The 23,890-nt window shown below is 45.2% G+C and overlaps 2 protein-coding genes across 2 annotated transcripts; both read left to right on the top strand.

Moving 5' to 3' along the window:
* Positions 1-6,579: 6,579 nt before the first annotated feature.
* On the top strand, positions 6,580-11,902 carry lmtk3 (lemur tyrosine kinase 3; the record flags this gene model as incomplete). Its single annotated transcript, XM_080004752.1, has 6 exons — positions 6,580-9,729; positions 9,818-9,984; positions 10,062-10,195; positions 10,505-10,839; positions 10,931-11,015; positions 11,769-11,902. The coding sequence occupies 6 exons, from the start codon at positions 6,580-6,582 to the stop codon at positions 11,900-11,902; spliced, it is 4,005 nt and encodes a 1,334-aa protein (XP_079860878.1).
* Positions 11,903-15,299: 3,397 nt separating this feature from the next.
* On the top strand, positions 15,300-21,018 carry prpf31 (PRP31 pre-mRNA processing factor 31 homolog (yeast)). The gene is made up of 14 exons (XM_080005271.1): positions 15,300-15,427; positions 15,945-16,157; positions 16,355-16,415; positions 16,565-16,648; positions 16,747-16,844; positions 17,286-17,392; positions 17,953-18,122; positions 18,245-18,402; positions 18,500-18,589; positions 18,881-19,008; positions 19,117-19,189; positions 19,633-19,761; positions 19,947-20,045; positions 20,761-21,018. Exons 2-14 carry the CDS (start codon positions 15,945-15,947, stop codon positions 20,875-20,877), a joined length of 1,527 nt encoding a protein of 508 aa, XP_079861397.1. The 5' UTR covers positions 15,300-15,427; the 3' UTR covers positions 20,878-21,018.
* The last annotated feature ends 2,872 nt before the right edge of the window (positions 21,019-23,890 follow it).

Below are 23,890 nucleotides of genomic sequence, written 5' to 3'. Positions count from 1 at the left end.
TTCACGAGCAGCTGAATTCCCTCTGCATACTTAACTAAACTATATCATTAACCGTATATCAATTTTATGTTTGCCTTTTAACTTAAACTATCCTGTGCATATAACCATATTTTCCATATACTGTACTTGTTTTTTTTTTTTTATATTTGGCTATTTAAAACTTTTTTGGGGGTTTAATTTTGTATATTTGGCTATTTTTTGGAGACTGCTAATTGTTTGTACAGCAATGCCCCAATCCTCACCACATCAAATTCCCCATATATGTAAATGTCCTTAAACAAAATAAACGCTGCATAAACAGATTCTGCTTCCGATTCCGAACTACAGAGAGAGATGATTTCAGCATGAAAATCAGGTAGTATAGGAATTGGATGGAATGCAAATTATGCATATTTTGGATCTCCAGGGCGCATGACTGCCCACACCTCTAACGTACTAATAAGAAGCACATTAATCCTCCCTTTCTCGCACTCTCACTCTCACAAGTACATTTTTCACACATTCTCTCTCTCTCTCTCTCTCTCTCTCTCTCGCTCTCTTTCTCCTCTTAATTCTGAGGCACAGAGCATCGTCCCGACATCCAGTCTCACCTTTGCCTATCTCACCTTTTCTCCTACCTCTTTGCCTGTACTTTGCTGTGCAAGCCTTCGGACGTAATTCCGCAAACTCTCCTCCTCTTCGTCTGTGTTTCTTCACGTCCTCTCTCCTCTCCTCCTCCTCGTCCCTGCAGGAGCCTCCAGCATCCCAACATCCTGCAGTGTTTGGGCCAATGCAGCGAGAGCATCCCCTTCCTCCTGGTCATGGAATTCTGTCAGCTGGTGAGAAAGAAAAACAGGACCTTATTATGGGATGGATAATATCAATAAGCTGCAACAAAGAGAAAACGACATGCTGAAGCGATGCGTTTATTGTACAGATGTCTGACAATTATTAGGTGTCTGAGATGCCTTATAGTATTTAAAATATTAGGGTCTGTTAAACTGGCTTTAAATCCATCTGCATGTTTTCATCTGCTCAGACAAGTTCAATAGTGACCGATTGAGAAAAGCAGGATATCTGCCTGTGGCGGATATTCCAGTCACAGAGAGGGCGAGGAAACAAAACTAGAGTCCTTGATCGTGTAATACAGAGCGAGAGAGGAGCTAAGCCGGCTTTGTTTAGTTTGATTTCATCCACCGCCCCCTGTCCGGGGCCACACACTTTGCAGTTTTTGGGAACATCCTGCACGAGGGACCTGTTGGAAAAGAAACACACCTAAACACCTAATCCTACTTTGAAGGATACTATTTGTCATATAAACCCCACTCTGTCACTGACAATAACTGCACCATTCATTTTTCGTTATGTTTTTGCTGCTGTCAGAAAGCCACAGAAACTCCTACTGCTGTACGTTTGGTTGACCCCGTTGTCAGATAAATATAACACAACATTGCCGACTTACCACCTAATCTTGCCTATTATTAGGTGCTTAAAGGTTATTATTATTATTATTATTGTGATTATTATACATCCAAATTGGTGTTTTTAATATTGTATACTAATAATATAATACTTTCACTAATTGTAATTGTTCACTAATGTCTTTTCTCCTCAACCTTCCCAAATAACATTGCTGCAAAGCCTGCTGACTCATTATATAATTACCCTACTGCTGTGGGGGGGCATTTAGAGAGAGAAAAAAATCCTGGAAAATGACTTTTATTTTAGTGCAAATAATGCCGTGGGCACACGGCACAACTTTCTGTCTTGTGATCGGGAATCTCGCAGTCTCGTGGTTTGCGCCCTACATGACTTTTTCGGCGACATTACAAGATCTTTCACCAGGAGGAATACCCGACGAGTCTGTCAGGTCTCCAAACTACGTTTTTTCACAAAAACATACATGAGAAGTGACACTGGAAATGACGGGATGAGATAATTTATTTTTTATTCCATTCGAATAAAACTAATAAAAGCAGTATTTTATGAAGCAATTTCTGAATTTCAATAAGAAATTTATGGAAGAAACGTAGAGAAGGAAAGTAAAATAGGTGTGTTGTGCGTTTCTGGCTGCTGCTCCGTGCACTCCCGTCTCTCCTTCTCGACTCCACATAAGACACCTTCACACACACACACGGACTGTTTCAAATTATTCCTAATTATTGATCCATTGCGCTAACCAGGGGGACCTGAAGAGGTATCTGCGGGCCCAGCGAAAGTCTGACGGAATGACCCCCGACCTGCTGACCCGGGACCTGTTGACCCTTCAGCGAATGGCATTCGAGGTCACCTCAGGCCTGCTACACCTTCACGAAAACAACTACATCCACAGGTGGGTCATGAAACCCCTCATCCAGAGCTGAATCACTTCAACCCGGTCAAAAGAATGTCTGTCGCTGATTTTCGGAGGCGGTTTGGTGTCCTTCTCTCTGCAGCGATCTGGCTTTGAGGAACTGTCTGCTGACCTCTGACCTCACTGTTAGAATAGGCGACTACGGCCTGTCGCACAACCACTATAAGGTATGTGTGTGTCGGAAGAATTTCGGAAAATAGGAAAACAGATTTTAATGCCCTGGATGTTCAAGTTCAAGTTCAAGTTCAAGAGATTATTTGTCACATACATACACATAAGGTCGTACATATATGCAGTGAAATGTCATGACACCCGGTGATTACGCACAAGTCTATTCTGTTTGTTCATCATTTGTTTTTTTAGCAGCCTACGAGCCTGCCTTTTTTTCTTGCTGGGTTTAAGTCACTTATGGTTTTTCTTTGTAAATAAACCAGATTAATAATGTGTTGGTTTTTTTTTTTCTAGGATGACTATTACCTGACTCCAGACAAACTGTGGATCCCATTGCGTTGGATTGCCCCGGAGCTGCTCGAAGAATACAGAGGGTCTCTCATTGTCACTGACCAAACCAAAAGCAGCAATGTGTGGTATGTTTTAATATTACAGTGAATATTACAGTAACAACATTCTTAAACAACACTGAGTCAAAAAAAAACTTTGCCTCCTTTCATTTCCCTCCCAATTTATCATTCAACATCTGCTGTTTATGTGGAGATTTCTGATTATTACTCTACCACCCCATCTCCCATCTCCCATCTCTCGCCTCTCTGGTCCAGGTCTTTGGGCGTGGTGATTTGGGAACTGTTTGAGTTTGGCTCTCAGCCACACAGACACCTGAGTGATGAAGAGGTGCTGACCTTCGTCATCAGGGAGAGGCAGATCACTCTGGCTCAGCCCAGACTCAAGCTCTCCCACGCGGACTACTGGTCAGTAATCACATCCGCTCCCATCCGTTCCGCAGACACATGGCTGTACGTCACTCTCCCTCTCCCCCTGACTCCTCTCCCGCTCTTCTCTCCTCCACCAGGTACGAGATCATGCAGTCCTGCTGGTTGCCGCCATCTCAGCGCCCCTCCGTCGCAGAAGTATTCCTCCTCCTCTCCTCTCTCTTAGCCGCCGAGCGCGGAATGGAGAGAGGCAGTGTGGGTGAAGAAGACGAAGAGGACGAGGAGTTTGAGGAGGGCAGAGGGAGGAGGGGGGAAAGCGAGGAGTCGTTTGAGAGGCGTTGGGACTCTCTCCGTCCGCCCGCCTTTCAGGCTGTGACAAGCGAGCGGCAGAGAGAGAGAGAGTACAATAGAGGCAATAACTCCTACCCTCTACTGGACCCCGTTGGGAACTGCATCACCTCGTCTTCCTCGGAGCTGGACGACATCCTGACGGTCACGGAAACGAGCAAAGGCCTGAATTTTGAGTATTTCTGGGAGAAAGCCCACGCGAGACGGGGCTACAAACCCCTCCCTCCCCCGCAGCCAATCCCAACGGCGAATCACGCCCACAGGCAGTCGTTGGACACTCCAACCGTTGTCCCGGTGATCAGTGCCCGCAGCCCTTCGCTGGCGAGTGAATACTACATCAGATTGGAAGAGCACACTCCCCAGGACAAGTCACCGACTCTCAAAGGGAAAGCACAATCCACCTTCCGTTCCGACTCAATGTGCAGGGGAGACATGGAGCTGGTGGAGATCCGGAGCGGAATGCTTGGCAAGGAGCGGGTACCCTACTCTTCCGAGGACCGCGGCTGCTCTGGAGGGAAGAGCATCCAGACGGTGCGATCCAGCGAGGTGCAGCTGCAGGTACCCAACACCGGTTTGGCGGAATTCCGAGACACGTCGAGCAGGGTGACTGACTTTTCGGTGGTCGATCTCGGAGACGACCAAGAAGAGGAGAAGAAGAACAATGGTTCATCCAACAGTTCCCAAGCTCCCGTCCTCCCTCCGAAGCCGCGCTCCATGTCTATGTCTATGTCCATGGCCCACCACTTGCCCTCGCGCCCCCTCCCAGCCCCCCCCATGGGATATCACAGAGGGCTGCCTCATTACCCCCTGGGAGGAAAAGTGGAGACGGACCCTCATCATATGAGCAGCTGCCCTCCGTCCACCTTTGACCACCTGGGACTCCACCGTTCCCGCCAGACACTGCCCCCGTCCCCGTCGCTTTCTCCCTCCTTGCCTCCATCCAGTCATCCTATTTATCCCCCGCCTCCAATGTGCCCTCCCCCTCTTCCTCCCCATTGCAAACCTCAAAGAGGTTACTCCAGTGACATTTACTTGAGTTACAGCAAAACACAAACGCAAAGAGACCCGCTATCCTGTGATTATTCTGACAGAGAGGGAGGGATGAAGAGTGCAGCATCGTTGCACAAAGAGAAATCACGCTCCCGTGCAAAAGACTTTGACTCCCCCATACGGCGAGAAAATCCCTTGCGTCCTGTCTATCGTAATTTACCTCGCCCCCAGTCTACACACCCACAGGGCGAAGGCTACTCGTCTTCTAGTCCTACCTACTCGGATGAGGATGATTCCCCATTTATGTCACCTGAAAAACTAAGCGGGGGCACGACCGTCACACACAGCAGCCTGTCTGAGGATGTAGACCCAGCCACGGCGGAGCTGTTTTCCAGGGGGATGAAGCGGACCCAGTCCCGCCTGGCGACTATCCTCCCTGCAATTTGGAAGGAGGATGCTGAACTTCAGGCAGAACGTGTGGCCGCTGCCAAGAAGTCCCCCATGCACCTTTTTCTAACGGAGATATCTAGCATTACAGAGTCCAGTGAGCCCAAGTCAGAGCTAGGCCGGGCCTCCTGGGAAGGAGAGAGGGAGGAGAAAAAAGATGGAGAAAGGTGGTGTGACTACATTCTGCCAAACAGAGGAATGCGCCGATCGCAGTCACTTGTCACAGAGCTGGGCTCAGCGGGGCAGTCGTGGGGGGCGGAGAAACAGAGCAGCAGGTCAGGTGTGGGGGATGAGAATCAAGCCACTAAAGGGTCTTTTCAGAGGGATCTTTTTCTCACAGAAATTGACATGGGGAGAATGGACACTGATACGGAGGGAGAGTTAGAGAGAGACCCCGTGAAGTTCCTCCATCCGGCCGGATCCAGATTGCCCTATGTCTGCGCCCCTGGTCTCCCCTCCTACAACGAGGCCGAAGAGGCCTACTCCAAGGGCATCCGGAGGTCCCGCTCTCTTCTCTCTGAGATCACCATTGGGAGGCAGGGCTATGAACCCCAGGAAAATGAAAAGGTGCCGCAGAGAACAGAGATGACGAGGGAGGAATTTCTGAAGGAGATCCAATCTGCCGAGACCTTTCTCACAGAAATTATATCGAGACAAAAAACTACAACAACCAAAAAGGAAGAGAAGTCTTCCTACTCCCCCATGTCACCGGAGTACGAGTCCATATGCATTGACCCTGACTGCTCTCAGACGATCAGATTTCAGTCGGAGAGTTCCATAAGAGCATCGAATAAAGGAAAAGACGACACACAAACCGAGGCTATCTACGCCCAAGTGACCAAACGCGCTAAAAAGAGTGAGATAAAGGTGACTGTGAGACCAGATATACCAATCCTTCACATCGGCTCCAGTGCGCACCCTGTTAATCAGAAACACCAAGGAAACAATGACTTAGTGACAGCCGGGGGCACTGCTGATATGTTGTCTAACTCGGATCCACAGTCCCAGCCTCGTGGGTTTATGTTTTCAGAGAACACGTTGCCCAACATTCTTTTGTTCAACCAAACAGTCGCAGGTCACAAAGAAGAAGACTTTTCAGACATCCCTGCCTTACCTGCCAGAGGAGAAGAGAGAGACTTGGAGCTCTCGGCACAGACTCACGCTGAGCCCAATGACAGTGCCGAGGAGGCCGACATTGTTATAACGTGTGAAAACAAATCACACGTTTTGAATGAGACGGACAATAAAAGTCAAAGGACTGGTTTTATAGGGAACGGTGATATAATAAAAGACAATCATCCAGCCGGCAGCAGTGGGATGGGAGACAGAGTGTTTGAAATGACTGATAGGGCTTCAGATTCAAAAACAATTGAAATACCTGCAATAGAATCTGAAAAACACATAATGGCCGATCCAGAGGGGTCAAATTGTTCTGCCGCACAAAATGAGGTCGACAGTAGGCAAATAAAACAGTGTCATACTGCCAAGACTCTCGCTGCTACTCCAACCACCCCAGACTGGGATCCGTCCTCTGATTTCTCCATCTTTACCCCCACCGACTCGGTCCTGTCACCCATGACCTCCAGCTCGGCCGACTGCCTCACACCTAGCGACTCCTGGACAGGGGGCGGAGCGGGGACCGGAGGCTGGAGGGCTCTGGGAAACGAGACGCCCCATCGAGACTCTGCCTATTTCTCCGACAGCGATTGGGAGGGGGAAGGGCTCAACAGGAGGGGTAGCGATGCACTCGGAGCCTCGAGGCCTGGTAGCGGACGAGGAGGGGACAGGGGAACACTGACAGGAATAGAGGAAAACACTGAGGTGGAGGAAGACGGAGGAGAGACGAAGGCTGCCCTCAAGGACGGCCTGACAGTTTACGATGAAAGGTCTAAAATTGAGGACGGGGACACTGTTCAGAAGCCTGAGAGTCAGAAGTTCCCTCGTCAAATTGCTCCTGAAAGTGAAAACTCTGATACCAATCAGGACAAAACTATTCCTACTAACGGGTTAGAGTCCAGCCAGAGAGAAGATTCTGGCATATTCCAGAATGAGTGCAGGGTTATAGACGGAAAGGGTTGTTGTAAATCGACAGTACAGTCTGGTGATTTCCAGTCTAAGGGAAGCGTTGAATTCATCGCTAAATTGTTCTCAAACTTAGAGGACGAGCCCTTGATCGGGCCTGCATACAGCGATAGTCACATAGATGAGATTTACACGGACAACATTATCGCCCACATGCAGATAACAGATTGCAAGAAATACCAGGATTCCACTGAGGATGACACGAGTCTACGTACCAAGAACATCACCGAGACAAATAGTTTGAATGAGTGTGTTTCCGCCAATCGGTTGAAGGATTACGTGTTAAGTTCTAGCAACGAAAAATACAGTGTTACACATGCAGATAATGATTCTTCCGCGCTCAACACCCATTCCGGAAATGACAGTGTGGAGCCCATGACACCAACTCACCCTGACCACCAAGAATCCAGATTATCCAGGTTCTATGGCATCCAAACCAGTAATACCACACTCAGTGATGACGATGCCCCACAACTACCGGCGCCCAGCAACGGGAAGTGTCTGGAGGATAAAGTGAGCGGTCTGGCACGCACTTTTTGGGCAGAAGGAGGTGTAGATGAGCCTGAGGCGTCTGAAGAGAGGCCAGGCCTAGAGCTCCAGTACACAGACTCCAACGAGCTTGGCCTGAGGAACCTGTGCTACTCGGATGGAAGCGAAGGCCTCAATCACAGCTCCAAGACAGAGATAGAAAATCAGCTGGCGGCCGGGGAGCTGAGTAACGCCATGAGGGAGAAGTCGCCACAGAGAGAAGCAAATGCGCAAGACCCAAGAGCGATAGATCCCGCTAATGACGTGGCCAAGGAGGCTTCCGAGGGTCTGGAGCAGAAAACGAAAGAGCTGTGGAACACTCTGGATGAGGAGGAAGAAAGAACCGGCGGAGGAGTCGTCAGGGGAGAGTTTGACTGTCACCGCTTCACGCAGAGCGAGCTGCACCTGTGGCCGGCGGAGAACGACCAGTGGGCTTCTCCGGAGAACAGGGGACACGATGTGGATCTCAGATCAGAATTCTTCTCTGGGTTCTGTGATAAAGCCTGGGAGGTGGGTGAGGGGCTTGTGATGGGCAGAGAATTCTGGGAGACCGAGGAGAATGATGAGCTCGCAGGAAGTGAACCTCACCCGGATGTCCTCGAGGGCGCTGAAGAAACCGGTAACGACGAGACACAGGGACGAGTGGGTGAACTGGGAATTCAGGGAAAGCGGGATTCCAGAGTCAACGAGGTCCAACTTCTGGACTTACAGCAAGAGGAAAACATTGAGAATCTAGAGGAAATTGACAATTACAGCAGAGATCCGAAAGAGACCATTTCTACAAATGAAGTCGAAAATCTGGAAACCCCCGAGCAAGAAAAGCAAAATGCACACACGGAAACAGAAAAAGGCAGCAAAGGTCATTCAGACTTTGCAGAAGAGGAGAATCAGAACTTTAACAGATGGCCTCCGAATCAACTCCACGCTCTCCAAAAAGAGCAGCCGTTAGACGAAGATGTGGGAAAGGAGGAGTGCTCTAATTTAGAGAGCTATTCCACTGACCCAGTTCAGGATATTTGTTCGAATATATCTATTTGCATTACTGAAGCTCCACTTGTTGAATTTTCATCTCTGGAGAATATTGAACCAATATTGGACACCAAACCTCAGAGCAGTTCACAGCTTGAAGGACAGGGGATTGAGCTGGATATAAGCGTTCCGGATAGTGGGGAGGAGGACAACGGCACGTCCCCTCCACCCAACGCTGATGATATTGCGTTGAGTTTGCAGGAAGGAATAGAAGCTTCTTATGCACAGGTCGATAACTTCAGCTCTGTTGATTTCCCTAGTCCACCACCCAGTATAGATCTCGATCTGCAAGATGATAAATTGGAGAGTTTAGACGACTCTTTTCCGAGTCCGCCGCCATCTGTCATCGAGGCAGAAGAGTTTATTAGTCACATGAATCTGGAGGACTTTATTGCCAGCGCCGAGACACAGCCATTTATTTCCCCCACTCCCACCACAGATGTCTCAGAGCGACCCCCCGGGAAAGTACGACTCGCTGCGGTCGCTCAAACTCAAAGTAAAGGGACATCCGCCAATCTGAATAGTTCACCTGCTCCGCCACAAAGCGAAAGCGAGCTCACATCCCACTCAGAGGCCCGCGGTGACCAAACTCCTCCGTTGGAGACTTCCGCCGCCCCCTCGTCTCCACCCAAACATTCCCTGAACTCCCTTCCGGAACTGTTGATCTCAGAATGGAAGGACCTGGACGAAGAACCCCTGGAGGACTTTGAGAAGCTGGAGCAACTGTGCTGCAGTTCCGGGGACGAGGAGGACTTCCTGGGGAACCTGGAGCTCTTGGAGTCTCTGAAGAAAACGCCCGCAGAGCCTCCCGGCTGCGGTGAGGACGTCAACACAAGTCAGGGGACGTCCGTCTCCTCTATTCCCGGGGGGAGCGTGGTGGATCTGAAGGAAGACACCGGGTGCCTCCCAGATCATTCGGATAACACGGTTGAGTCTGAGGGATGTATGGGCCAGGCGTCCCAACACCAGCTGTCCCCCCGAGAGGAGACTTGTGATGCCCAGAATGCACCGTTCTGTCAGGCGCCTGACGTGAAGGACCACAGTTCTCTTTCCAAGATTTCCACTAAGAATGGCCTCATGATGCAGGTGAGAAGAAAATGTGTCGTCTTTATATTTTTTTTCATTTGTTGTTTGGTACCTTTCAGTCACTGTCTTTCTCAATTGTTTTTGGCAGGTTTGCGAGGAAAGGTTGCAATTCTCTCTGAGCGAGAATGTTCAAACCAACGTGCTGTGGGGGTCGACGGTGAAAGACACTGCCGCTCTCAAGTCGTGGGGGGAACAGCAGTACACGGACGGCGGCGAGGAGTCACTCGATGCGACAGAACCAAATCGAGAGAACAGGTATTTATTTGAGTCCAGTTACGGTTTTGCTCCTTTTTGTTTTGTTCTTAAATGCTCTGTTCTCCGTGGTACCGTAGCCAAGAAGAGCAGGAGTCTGCCGCCGGCTCTCGTCCCGGAAGCGAGTCCGAACAGACTGCGGGTGAATCGCTGCCTGTGGTGGAGCAACAGGAGGCGGCCTCCCCTCAGCCCGTTGGTAATCAGGCGATGAAAGGTACCTGCATGTCCGGTTCAGTTGTAAGATTTTATTATGTTCCATGATAAAAAGTTGATTTTGAAATTGGTTTAAAAATAGATGTATTGTTTTTGAAAGCCATGACGCATTTGGTTGTTGTATGTAACGTAATGTGTATCTATATGTTTTTGGGGACAGTAAGAGCCTTTTATATTATCATTTCCTCATTGAAGTTGTGAGATATGAAGCCCCCGTAATCTAATGCACAAAGAATCTGAGCCACCCTGACGCCAGCACAATGCTCTCCCTCAGCACGCGAACATCTTTCCTCTTTCTCCCTTTTTCCAGCCAAACTCGCTCGTCTGTCTCTCGCCCTCCCCCCCCTCGCGCTCGCCCTTCCCCTGGCCCCCGGCGGCAAGGGGGCATTCGGGGAGGGCGGCATCGGCGGTCGCATCGGAAGGAGGAGAGGTCTGTCGGCCGGAACCGACCCCGACGACGAGGAGGAGGAGGAGCTGGAGGACGAGAGCTCCAAAAGAGTGATCGTCATCACGGAGACGGACGTGGACAAGCGCGTGGGCCTGAGGAGTCTGCTCAAGTCGCCCAAGTCGCCGATGGACAAGGAGAAATACAGAGGAAGAAACGTGTCCTTTTTCGACGACGTCACCGTCTATCTTTTCGACCAGGTATTTCACGTTCGTCCCAATGCTTAACGGAGGGCGGATCTCACGCCGTGTATAAAATCCGTTGTGCCTCACCGGTCTCTCCATGCGACAGGAAACTCCAACCAACGAGCTGAGCAGCTCGGCACCCACCAGCCCCGCCCCAGCACCTGGAAAAAGCACTAAGTTTGATTTACACGGTACGTATTCCCCAAAAATTAGGGGATTAAAAATTTTAGACCTAAGGACTGCGCTTCTCACTCGCCCCGAAGCAACACGCCAGGGCCGCGTAGCCGATGCTCCCTCTATGTGTTACAGCTTCCTTTACGGCCACGTGCGCCACGGGTGACATTACAGAAAGCGACAGCTCCAACCTAATCTCCCAGCCGCCGAAACGGAGGACCCCTCATTCAACCCGTCCCTCTCCAAATATCACAACCAGAGTTAATCTTGGTAATTACACAACCCTCCCCCCACGTGTGACATGCAGAACGGAGAGGGGACATAAATCCCGTGTTCAACAATGCGAGTGGCCGCTGTGTTTTCCAACGTTTTGTTTTTTTTATTTGGATTCCAAAGGCTTTCCACGCTTGGTTTCACACACTTGCTTCATTACACAGAATAATGAGACGTTTGCTTCGAAATTCCCCCCCGGGACTTTTTTTGTACACAGAAAATTCACTCACACCGAAATTAGATACTTTTGTGACCTCCTATATCCCATATCCTTCAGAATTCAACATTACAAAATCTTAGAGCGGAGCAATGGTTCCTCATGAAAGAATGTTATTATTCTCTTCATAATGTATTCAGTGTCTTTATTAAAATCTGCAATTTAATTATGATCTTCTTCCTTCCCCGCATTGCAATAGCCTGGTATTTGATTTGTTATCGCAACTTTCAGTAATATTGCAGAAATGCTAAAGTTGAAGCCACATTTGTCTCACCACCAGGGGCAAACACTAAAGGCAAAGACTCAAAAAGGAAGGAGGATCTGTTGGCGAAATCGAGGTCGTCCGTCGGGACCAACCCGGTGATGTCGTCGCGCTTTACCGTCAGCCCCGCCAATGACCCCCACATGGTGTGACGTCGCGACTCATCGCTTAAAACTTCTAGAGCTGAACCCCCTGAGACTGGCCGGCGAAAACTACCCCGAGCAGCAGCCATTTTCTCAGAGGCTATTTTTTTATTGAATAGGCAACGGAAAGAAAAGAAAAAAAAACATCAACAAAAAAAAGGACTCCCCCCGTTCTACAAGCTGGCCACATTCTAGATTTTACCAGCTACAGGATTTTGTATGACTAGTATTAGTGAGCTCCTCCCTGCCACTGTTTCATGGAGTTTATTCATCGTCTTTGGCTTTTAAAAGTCTTTGGCACAGAGAAAAGAAGAGACGCCTGAAGCTTTGTAAAATCTGCAACAGATTTGACGGCTATGCAATGGGAGTCTTACTGTGCACCAGCTTACCTTCTCTTTTAACGCTTCATTATGCTGTATTTTCCCCCAGACGTGCGGGCAAAGCACTTTCTTTAGTCCATCTATCCGTCTATTTAAATGCTTGGATTCAAATTCTCTCTTTCTAAAAAAAAAAAAAAACCTTTAGTTTGATTGCAGTCGATCAGTTATTCTCGTAGCCGGCAGTTGGGTAAAACATATTTGAATCCTTTATTTAAGAATACTCATTTACAGCATTTGTACAATATCATAATACAAGTGTATCCAATATCATTTTAGAGCTGTTTAAGTTTAGATGTATTCATAGACTGCACGAAAAAATTTAACAAGTTTATTTGTACTTTAAATTCTGAAAATGTCTTTTATTTATTTACTGGGGTTTGTTTTTTTTTCAACATCTACTTGGTAATCCAAACAAGCCATTTTTTATGTTCTGAAAATATTTTATGTATTTATTTAAGTATTTATTTATTTATTTGTTTGTTGGTTTGTTTGTTTATTTATTTCGCTTTTGTTTGGGACAAGATCAGTTTTTAACCTTTTTGGGTTCTTAATATACGAAACAAATTAAAATATTTTCCCAATGTCGAAAAAAAGTATTTTGTATAATTTCACTTGTTAATATATGTCATTCTGTATGGAAGTATGTCCTGTGATGTTTCATTGTTTTCAATTATGTTCATGGATTTTAGCTGTCCTGTCTTTATTTTACCTTGTTTGATGACAATTAATGTAGCTTAGCATGAAAAAGAAATGTAAGCCATCCATCAGTAAATAACTCCATTTGTTGATGTATCTGTTAATTTATCTAATTTTGTACTACTAACAGTCAGCTATGCCGTCAAGGAGTGACTAATCCCTTGGTTAAGTCTGTAACAATGTTGGTTTGACAACTGTATTGTTTAAAGAATGCTTTTGAAGGGATATGTATAAACATGGGTAAATAAAAACAACATAAAACTGTGAAACTTTTATTGATCTATGGAACAAATATTGATCTGTACTAATAAAGTGTTCGTACTGTATGTATATGCAGAGAAACACACTCGATAGAATATCAATGATTACTTACCTCAGTATATCGCTCGTGAAATATTCTTGTGATTAACCAAATCACTTTATTGACAACAGTTAAAAGCCCATGTTTCTCCAAAACACAGGGAAACAAATACAGGGAAATAAGTAATGCTATGTTCAGTTTTATCATCATAAAATTTTTTTAAATAAGCATTTTAATCAAATAAAAACATTATATCTTATATATAGAATAATAATAATAACAACAATAATAATTATAATAATAACAATTATTATTATTATTATTATTATTATTATTATAGCAGGCAGCAATACACAGGGTCCAGTTTAGCCGTGTTAGGTACAGTACTTATTACAGGTTCCTGAGGTTCCTGAATCTGCACTCTGTGATTATAGGGACGTTTGGCGCAGACCGAGGGACTGTCTCCAACCGTGTCACATCAGACGTCACTGAAAATCGCAGATTAATTCTTTAATCACTCTCCTATTTGCGGGGATGGGGGCCGTGTCAGGCACGGGTTGGGAGGAGGGCGATTCAAATTGGCATTTGAGGACGACCCAACACGTCAGCCCACCACCGGCGCGGCTGCTGTACGATTGGCTGTTTCGTGTCACATGTTTTGTAAAACGCTGCGCGAGTTACAGTTTTCCGAGTTTCCTTTAAACGCACGACGGCTCAAGTTGTCTGTCTAGGTGTGGCAAGTGGCTGGAGGGGGATGAGTTCCAAAAGACTTCGGATGAAGATGTTACAAAGCGGCCCGCTCCCGAAATGAATGCAATTAGGACAGTTTTTCACTAACTTCTGATCTGAATGTAGATTGATGTTGATCAAACTTGAACAACAAGATGTCTGAAGCCACCAGTTCTAACGAGACCTCAACCATGTCTCTGCGTTCTGCCGTTGCTCTGTTTCAGATACTTCTAGCCCGAAAAACGTTGAGATTAAAAATAAAAAATACGCCTGCCAAAACAATAACAATAACAACAACAACAAGGGGGCTGAGAGCTGGAGCATAATAATAGTTTCTGTACTTTAATTCAAACAGCGAAATAATGAAGTGTTTGAAAAGAAGATTACAATTATCAATTAGCAATAAAATAAAAAAACAAAAACAGCCAAATGTCCAAAGACACTAAAAACTAGCCATGCAGATCCTGATCCTAATTTAGTACAATTGACTATTTTTTAAGTATAAGTAATATCAAATTCATTCACAATTATAAATATGAAAACAGATTTCCCCTTTTTTAGAGTAAAGTAACGTGACCTTGAATTGTAACAGAGGAAAAAGTACAGATATATTTGAAAGGTAATGGAGTACAAAGTCGGAGAAACGGCATACACAAACAAATACTTAATACATTTTTTTGTACTCTTGTCCGTCGTTATTTTCCACCACAAGCAATACATTCATTTTACAATTCGTAGTGAATTGTAAAAGTCAAAAGTAATCAAAAGTAAAAGTAATTTCTATAAATAGTAATCCGTTGTTTATCCATACACAGGCTTCGGGCGTTCCGAGGTGCGCTCTGTGTTTACCGCGATTCGGTCTTTTGTGGGGACGGGAGCCGCGCCAGGCTCGGGTTGGGAGGAGGGCGAGTTCCATCCGCCTCAAGTCGGTGCTTTAGGGAAGCCGCCGCGTCAGCTCCGCGGGGCTCGTCCCTGCTGAGTGCTGCTGGGTCGGGGAGCGACGCGACCGGGGAGAGAGCGGCGGAAGAAAGTAATCGAATTATTTTAAAAAAATCGCCCCGCGCTCTGGACCCCTAATAGTAATTATCATGAAGCAAACAGCTTGCAAAATGCATATATTTTGAGTGTATTATTGTTTTTGTTATGGTTGTTGTTGTTGTTGTTGTTGTTGTTGTTGTTGTTGTTGTTGTTGTTGTAGTAAGCGGCCACTTAAGCAAACGCAGAGCTGCGCTTTAACGCCCAGAATCCCTTGCGTGTCTTCCATGCCTCTGACGTAATAAATCTGCGACCAAACGACCAGGCGGCGCAAAGCTCGACTGTGTGCCGCTGTGTCGAGGTGTCGGCTCCATACATAAATGAAGTCCCTGGTTGGTTGTTAGTTGTTTTCGTTGTTTCTCTGGGCGCCCGTGGTCTCATTTATTTGACGAGGTAAGTGACTTGGGGGAACTCCTTCCATGTAACACTCTTATCATCTCTCGAACACGCTGAAGCTACTTCATGTGAGTGTTTGCTAACGCCTGCGAGGAGGAACAGAACGGCAGACACAACAAACACCCTACGACGCGTGTCATGTGTTGTAACAGTAGAAACACTGAAATACAACGAATTCTGTATGTCTTATTTTTGATTTCTTTGGACTGTTCTTTATATGCTACTCGTCTGCCTGCACTACACCGCACCAACCATATTACCGAAACCAATTCCTTGTCTAGGAAAATGTACTTGGCCCAATAAAGAAACAGATTCTGATTCTGACCGCCGTCTATTATCTGTCCCGTGGTCTGTTTCTCAGCTTAATTGACAGTTTTGTTTAAAGCACAGCATTGTCTACTGTAGGAAGCTGTGGGACTGTTCAAATGCATGCCAACATGACTTTCCTGTTGGCGCCTTCCAAGCCACTCTGACCGTTCACACCCCCCCCCCCCCCCACTTCCATCCATCGCAGATGTCTCTGGCGGATGAGTTGCTGGCGGATCTGGAGGAGGCTGTGGACGAAGGGGATGACAACCTCTACGCGGGAGAGGAGGGCGACAGCGATGGAGAAGGGATGGAAGGAAAAGCGGGAGGAGTGCTGGAGGACATCCCGGAGGAGATGGAGATGGACTACAGCGGCGCCGAGAGTGTCGCTTCCATTGCAAAGCTACGCAACAGCAAACAGGTTGTGTGTGTGTGTGTGTGTGTGTGTGTGTGTGTGTGTGTGTGTGTGTGTGTGTGTGTGTGTGTGTGTGTGTGTGTGTGTGTGTGTGTGTGTGTGTGTGTGTGTGTGTGTGTACGCCCCTGCCCCACGGCTCTGTATGTTTTTGAGATTTGCGTCCACTTTTTAGACTTGGGCGTAACCTGTGAGTGTGTCTCCAGTTTTCAGAAATCATGGACAAAATTGGAATTTACGTGGGGAAGCAGCACAAAAACTCTGAAGGTAAATATATATTATTTATATTAGGTCTTTTTTTATATTGTAACTTTAAACATTAATCACATTTTATTTTGTAACGTTAATAAATTGACTGTTTGACAAATAGGTTATATTAACAATGTGTTTTTATTTTTTATTTTTTTCTTCTAAAGTCACTGGTCCAGTGGAAGGGGACCCAGAGTACAGACTGATCGTGGCAGCCAATAACCTCACGGTAGAGATCGACAATGAACTGAGTGAGTTAGTGTATATTGCTTTGCTGTGTCCTAATCAATGTTTCTTCTTGTCTATAAATGCTGATTTTAGCTTATTTAATTTTTTTCCTGCCTTTCAGATATCATTCACAAGTTTACCCGTGACAAGTATTCCAAAAGATTCCCAGAGCTTGAATCTCTGGTGCCAACCTCTCTGGATTATATCCGGGCGGTCAAAGTAAGTGTTGTTGTTACACTGTGCCATCCCCCCCCCCCCCCCCAACTACTCTCTTTGGTTTTAATGAAGACAGTTTTCACACTTCAGTCATGCTTGACAGCACATTAATTTGATATCTATCCATCTTACACATTGAGTAGAATGACAGATGGAAGAAACATTTACCTCTACTTAAACTATTGCCAAAATGACCTCAAGCAGTGCACCAAAATCCCAGTCTAGAATACAGTAACATAAATCTGAATTTAATTCCTAAATGTGGAGTAAATCTTAACTGACAGTTTTGAATAGAGCACTAATGTCTGTGTCTGGCCTGCTGAATATTTCAATCAATACATTTTCAATTTTCACAACAATTTTAGTTTTTTTTTTTTTTGTTTTTCTTTTTTTTGAGCCATACTCTCTCATTTGAACGTGTTCTAATTTGTGTGTTTTACATAGGAATTAGGAAACAATCTGGACAAGTGCAAGAACAATGAGACGTTGCAGCAGATCCTGACAAATGCCACCATCATGGTTGTGAGCGTCACAGCGTCGACCACCCAGGGGTGAGTTTCCAACCAGTGGATCTGCTCACGCACTGAGCCTGTGGATTCTCACACAGAAACTACACAATAACGGTTTCATTGAAAGGGTGTGATGTTCACTCTGGTAACATGGACTCGTATTGGCATTTTAGTATTTTTCTAATAAATAAGTCCTTCTTTAAATTTGGACCTGGTTAATAATAAATTGATTGTTGTTGATCATGTTCATTTAAAATGTGTATATAGTATAGTGTTATAATCATATTGGTCAGATTATTGGTAATTTCAGTCTAGAATTAATTCCTAGAAGTTTCATGGGATACAACATTTAATGAGTGAAAAGGTTCCTTATTGACTCCTGTCATGCTTCTTGATATTGAATTATTCATGGCAATGTGACATGCCAGCAACAGGAAATAAAATTGCAACCTGACTTAAATTCATCTCAAAATTAAAATTGTGATATATTTAGTAATGTTTGCTAAAATGCTGCGCTGATATGTGGTTGTTCTGATAGGTATTTTGTATTTTTATTTCTATTCACTCTGACCTTTCAAATTGTATGTTGTGATGCCTTTTAGGACTCTGCTGGGTGAGGATGAACTCAAAAGACTAGAAGAGGCCTGTGACATGGCGCTGGAACTAAACCAGTCTAAACACAGGATCTATGAATACGTGGAATCCAGGATGTCCTTTATCGCTCCAAATCTCTCCATCATCGTGGGAGCCTCCACGGCGGCCAAGATCATGGGTGAGTGGTGGGGTGGGAGGGGGTGTCTTCTCTCTCAAACATGTAAGTATCTTCACTTGTACACATGCGTTTCTTAGTTCCTCAATCCTCCGTTTCCATGGTTTCCTCCCTTCCCCCCGCAGGTATTGCCGGAGGTCTGACCAACCTCTCCAAAATGCCGGCCTGCAACCTGATGCTGCTGGGCGCCCAGAGGAGAACGCTGTCCGGCTTCAGCAGCACCTCCCTGCTCCCCCACACCGGGTACATCTACCACTGTGATGTCGTGCAGACACTGCCCCCTGTAAGAGAACGCCGCGTTCCTAAAATGATAGCCGCTCAACCGGGTGCGACGGGCATTTCCGGCTAAATCTTGTTTTTTGGTTTTCATTCCCTCTCAGGACCTGAGGAGGAAAGCGGCTCGTCTGGTCGCCGCCAAGTGCACCCTGGCCGCCAGGGTCGACAGCTTCCATGAGAGCTCAGTCGGCAAGGTAGAGCTCATGTTCGTCACGACAATTATTTTATTTTCCCCTCATTTAACTTTTTGTCATTTTGATGTTTGACAGACAACTCAATATAATGTCAATAATAAAACATTGAGAGTTGAACAATGGCACTTATACAGCACATTTACATCCTGTCTGGCATACATATACTGCTGCATTACATTAAGGAAATGCATCAGGTTGAATTTTAGAAAAGTTTTCACCCTTATTTAAGATTTGTCATCAAAGTATATGGAATAAAGTATTTATTCCATTAACCTCGTATTATCTTTACAGGTCGGCTACGATCTGAAGGAGGAGATTGAGAGGAAGTTTGACAAATGGCAGGAGCCGCCCCCAGTCAAGCAGGTCAAGCCACTGCCCGCCCCACTGGATGGACAGAGGAAGAAGAGAGGTGGAAGGAGGTGAAGAATCTTTACTCAACCCTGCTGCACCGACCACGTTTCACTGTTCACGTACGGGAGTCCCAATGAAAATACAAGCGTGTGATTGGACCGGTTTCCCATCCTCAGGTATCGTAAGATGAAGGAGCGCCTGGGGCTGACGGAGATCAGGAAACACGCCAACAGGATGACCTTTGCGGAGGTCAGCGGAACTTCTCTTTCAACCGTCATGCTTTAGTCAAAGCATTATCATCACTCAATCTAAATACCATTTCCAGCTGAGCTGTGCAATGTTGAGACTTTTTGTAGCAGATGTTTTTCATATACTACTAATTTGTAAGAAGAGCGTCGGATTAAACTGAAATACCAGATATTGAATCTGAAGGTTTCTGCCAATTCGGATTCCATAGGAGGAGTTTGCATGTTCTCCCTGTGTTTGTGTGGCTTTCCTCTGGGTTCCTCCCACCATCAAAAGATGTGTTTGTTAGTGGTTTCTACTCCTGTCGGTGCCACTGACCGAGCGCTGCACTGTGGGTGCAGCGCTCGGTCAGTGGCACCGATGGGTAGGATGGGTCCAATGCAGAGGACACATTTCGTTGCTTCTACAATGGCAATAAAGAGATTGCATTGTGATGTGTGTTGCAGATCGAGGATGACGCGTACCAGGAGGACCTGGGCTTCAGCCTGGGTCAGCTGGGGAAGAGCGGCAGCGGGCGTGTTCGACAGGCTCAGGTCAATGAGGCGACCAAGGCCAGGATCTCCAAGTCCCTCCAGGTAAACCACATGGTTTATACTACCTCTGGAGCTACATAGATCGCCACAAAATATGAGATTTAAAAAAATAAAATAAAAAAAAAAAAAACACCAATGAATGAGGAGAGAATTGAAAAAAACAGACATTCTATTTTATTTTATTTTTTTCTTTTGGTGATGTAAATGCAATTTCTTGTGCCCTGCAGAGGACTTTGCAGAAGCAGAGCATGACGTACGGAGGAAAGTCGACGGTCAAAGAGCGTGCATCGGGAACAAGCTCCAGCGTCGCCTTCACTCCTCTCCAGGTATGAACGTCACCTCCTCTTATACCGTTTTTACACCAATATTAGCGCCTTTTATGCAGAGTTTTTTTTTTTTTTTTTCAAACGTGGGTAAACCCGCTAAAAATAGGCAATTGACCTCCTATTTTTATTTTTCTGGTGTGTGGTTTTCCACGCCAGGAACACGCCGGAAAATGCACGACTGTCCGAGTGTCATGTTTCCAGTTTGACTTTTATTTTTATTATTTTCTTTTTTTGGCGGGGGGGGTTTCCTAATATATTTTTTAAATATTGTTGTTACTATATATTTTTTTGTAATATACACTTGAAGTCTCCAGACACACGCGCAGGGAATGACTTGGCACAGATGACGTAGCAGCTGTCGTGGGCAACAGAAGTGAGCTCTAGTCTGTCCGTCCGACCTCTGGAGCACAGCTCCGCACCCTGGGAGCAGTCACGACACAAAAAGATAGTTTGGCGGCGCCGTCGCCTTTTTATTTCTGGCACGTGCAAATTTTTTTTCCCCCAAACATTTTCAAACATCCAATGCGTGCCAGAAAACCCGGGTGACTATTGCAGTCATTTGTCCCGGGACTGAATGCTGATTGTAACCTTTGCCACTCAAGAGTCAAAGACAGATGTTGTTGGGTTTTTGCTCCAGTGGAAAAGGGGTATTAAAGAACTCTGCACAGTGTCTAATTCCCCTTAGTTTTTAAAACAACACTTTTGTCTCCTGCAGGGGTTGGAGATCGTGAACCCGCAAGCTGCAGAGAAAAAGGTGGCTGAGGCCAACCAGAAATACTTTTCCAACATGGCAGAGTTTCTCAAAGTGAAGAAGGAAGGGAAGATGGAATGATATATAAGCAGCATGTTTCTTTGACGTTGTGATTTTCTTAATCTCCCCTTCTTTGTTTTGTTTTTACATTGAGGTGTGTTGTTTTTCTTTTTTTTTTTCTTTATTAATTTTAAATAAAAAATGCGGACATGGTTTATTTTCTTTTGTGTTCACTCGTATCTATTGTGAGGAAAATCCATTCCACATAAACTTTTTATTTAGCATAATTCATATGGGGTTGAAGATCCACTGCTCTGGTATGTACCATACCCCTGGATACCATCTTTACTCTATGGATCTGTATGTCCATCTCATAGTACCATCTCACTATAGATCTATACTACCATCTGGCTTTACGATAGATGGTGTCCACATGAACAGTCAGATGGATTTAGTCTCCTACAGTGTCTGTTAAGGCAAGGACATTGTGCAGTTATTGCAAAATAACCCTCAACAAGGTGATCAGAGGACCCTGACACAAATTGTCCTGCTTACTGCATGACTACCTACCAAATAAATATGATCACACAGTATCTTGATTTTTTAATTTTAAATTTTTTTTTTAAATGACCTCGTTTAAGAGTTTACGCCGAGGCAAACATTCCACAGCCGACACATGAATAACTTGCTGTTCTGTTGTGTTGCTGGTGAATGAGACGCGGTGGTTCGTCCCAAGTCTCCGCTGTAGTTTGTATGTAACGCCACTAGGTGGCGCGTCGGCGGAGTGACGAGGGGTCTGACACCAGGCGGCTGACAACGGATATTAACAGATCAGCGGTCATTGTTCATTAATAACTGGCGGAGCATTCCCACAGAGCCGTGTTACAGCAGTTTTCACGATGTCATGTTTTACAAGAGTTTACATCGCATCCTCCCCACGAGTTACTGAGCCGATCCGCAGCGACCGACCTCACGGTGCGTTCGGGAACCTGGGATTTTTCACTGACGTACTGTGTCTTGACAGACGTAACTGTTGCATGGCTGAACTTCCAGATTTGTGAAAGTTTATTTTATTTGTGAAAACAGCAAAAAAGATTTTGTTTTGTTGCTGTGTTCTTTCCATACTGACCACTTAAGACCAGATCAAGGTAAAAAACTACTGTATTTACAGTAGTCAAACTGGATTAGGTTATAGTAAGAACATGAACGGCATTTAAAGCCTATTTGTGACTTGTGAAACCCTTATTTTATGGGAAAAAACAATTGGTTTTCACTTTTTCTCCAAACAGACCAATAACATGTATAAATGTAGAAATACAATGAAGAAACGCAAAAAAAAGAAATTTGTATAAATTGTATTTTCTAAGTGAGTTCCAGTGCAAAGTTCCCTGTCACATGATGGTGCTGTAATCGCAGCCCCAGAAAGCTCCCCTGGATGTTTGGCGATTAGATTCCCTCTCTTCCCTGGTAGCTGGATCACAAACAAAGTACTGTTTTCTATTAAAATGAATTCATTTGTATTTACATGCAGGAGTACTAACGGGATCAATGCAATTTCTAAAACAAAGAGATTAAAAAAAACGTTCTGTCCAGTGTGGAGATCCCATCGGCGGCTCACGGTTCGGGTGTCACGGCCTCTGTTTGGGGCTCGTGACCCTCGGATCTTTTCCCTCTGGATTGGAGTCTCGGTTCAAACTGTGAGCCGTTCCTAACAGTTTTTGTCGACTATCCGTGCTTGGTCGGAGTAAGGCCTCACATCGGTCCTGCCTCCAGCCTCCAAATGGCTAAGACTGCCCCTGGCTGCGTCTTTCGCAGCGGTGATCAAATATGGTGCTTGAGTTTGGAACCAGAACCATCTCACAGGTGTGCCAAGCGCTCCAGATATGACCGGCAGCCGCACAACCAATGTCTGAGCATTGAGCGTGTCCATGTGGCGTGGTGACCTGCTGGGGTGAGGGGTCAGGTGTATGCTTGTTCATTAACAGATATAGCAGGTTTATACAGTTACAGTTTGATACTTTCCTATGCTTTGTTCATTGAACATTACACCAGAGGAAGTTAAGATGTTGAACTTTGACCTTTTCAGATTAAACACAAAGATGATCTTTTTTTTTTATTATTATTATTTTTTTCTCATGGTTCAATGTTTTTTAAACTGTTTATCCATGATTAGATTTTCCCGTCATCCAAGGTTTTGGATACATTTCTGAAAATACATTTGTTATAAGCATCCTATGGTATGACACAATCATTTAACGGATTCAATTCTGTTTAGGCTTCTTATTCTAATCTAGTCCAGGCTTGACTACTCTGTGTACAGGGGTTTCTGATCTAGACCTGATCTTAAGTGGTCAGCGTGGAAAAAGTGAATTCCCCCTTCCCTGTTTTCCCAAATCTGAAAGAAGGTTTGGAATGCCGTTCAATATCAATACAATAACACAAACCACGTGTTCCCATTGGAGTTCAGCCATGCAACAATTGTCTCGAGACCCAGTACGTTCATGAAAAATCCCAGCTTTTTGAACGCACCATGAAGCCAGACGCTGCGGATCGGCTGCAAACTGCAGATGGTCTCAATCTAGAGGTAAGTAGAGAAATTACAATACACAGTGCAATGAATTTCTGAAAAGTATTTATTGAAATTTTACAATCCTGTTTGTAACCCCATATTATGACATCTCCCATGCAGAACCTTGACTTGTAAATATGAGAAAAAATTGCAAACATCTTGAAATTCACATTTTAACAATTTTATCAGACCTTCCATTTCTTAAAAGCCCCAAAAATAGAATCTATAAAAGGCAAAACTTTCATTACTTAGCTCCATTTTCACATCTTTTTTTTTTTTGCCCACCTGCAAAGAAAACTTGATGTCAAGTGCTGGATCTACAGCAAAAAAATACATTTCATTTATTTTAAACTAGTACATTTAGGGTTATGAGGGAACAAAAAAATATATAAAATGGGAAAAAAAAAATGTATTCCAAATTTTAATTTCTTACATCAATCGCCATGTATGTGTTTTGTCACAGGGAATGAGGTGATATGGTTGTTACAAGAGTGGACAGTTACATTCACTAAGCAGAGAACGCTT

Source organism: Zeus faber (assembly GCF_960531495.2).
Source record: "Zeus faber genome assembly, chromosome: 8".
NCBI lineage: Eukaryota > Metazoa > Chordata > Actinopteri > Zeiformes > Zeidae > Zeus > Zeus faber.
The sequence above is the reverse complement of the archived record's forward strand: the minus strand, read 5'-3'. Positions and strand labels throughout refer to the sequence as shown.

Excerpts from the sequence above, each read along its gene's own strand:
- prpf31 (XM_080005271.1), top strand. The coding sequence starts at position 15,945 with ATGTCTCTGGCGGATGAGTTGCTGGCGGATCTGGAGGAGGCTGTGGAC. Across the intron at positions 16,416-16,564 it reads GCAGCACAAAAACTCTGAAG|TCACTGGTCCAGTGGAAGGG; the intron begins GTAAATATATAT and ends TTTCTTCTAAAG. Across the intron at positions 18,590-18,880 it reads ATGAGAGCTCAGTCGGCAAG|GTCGGCTACGATCTGAAGGA; the intron begins GTAGAGCTCATG and ends TTATCTTTACAG.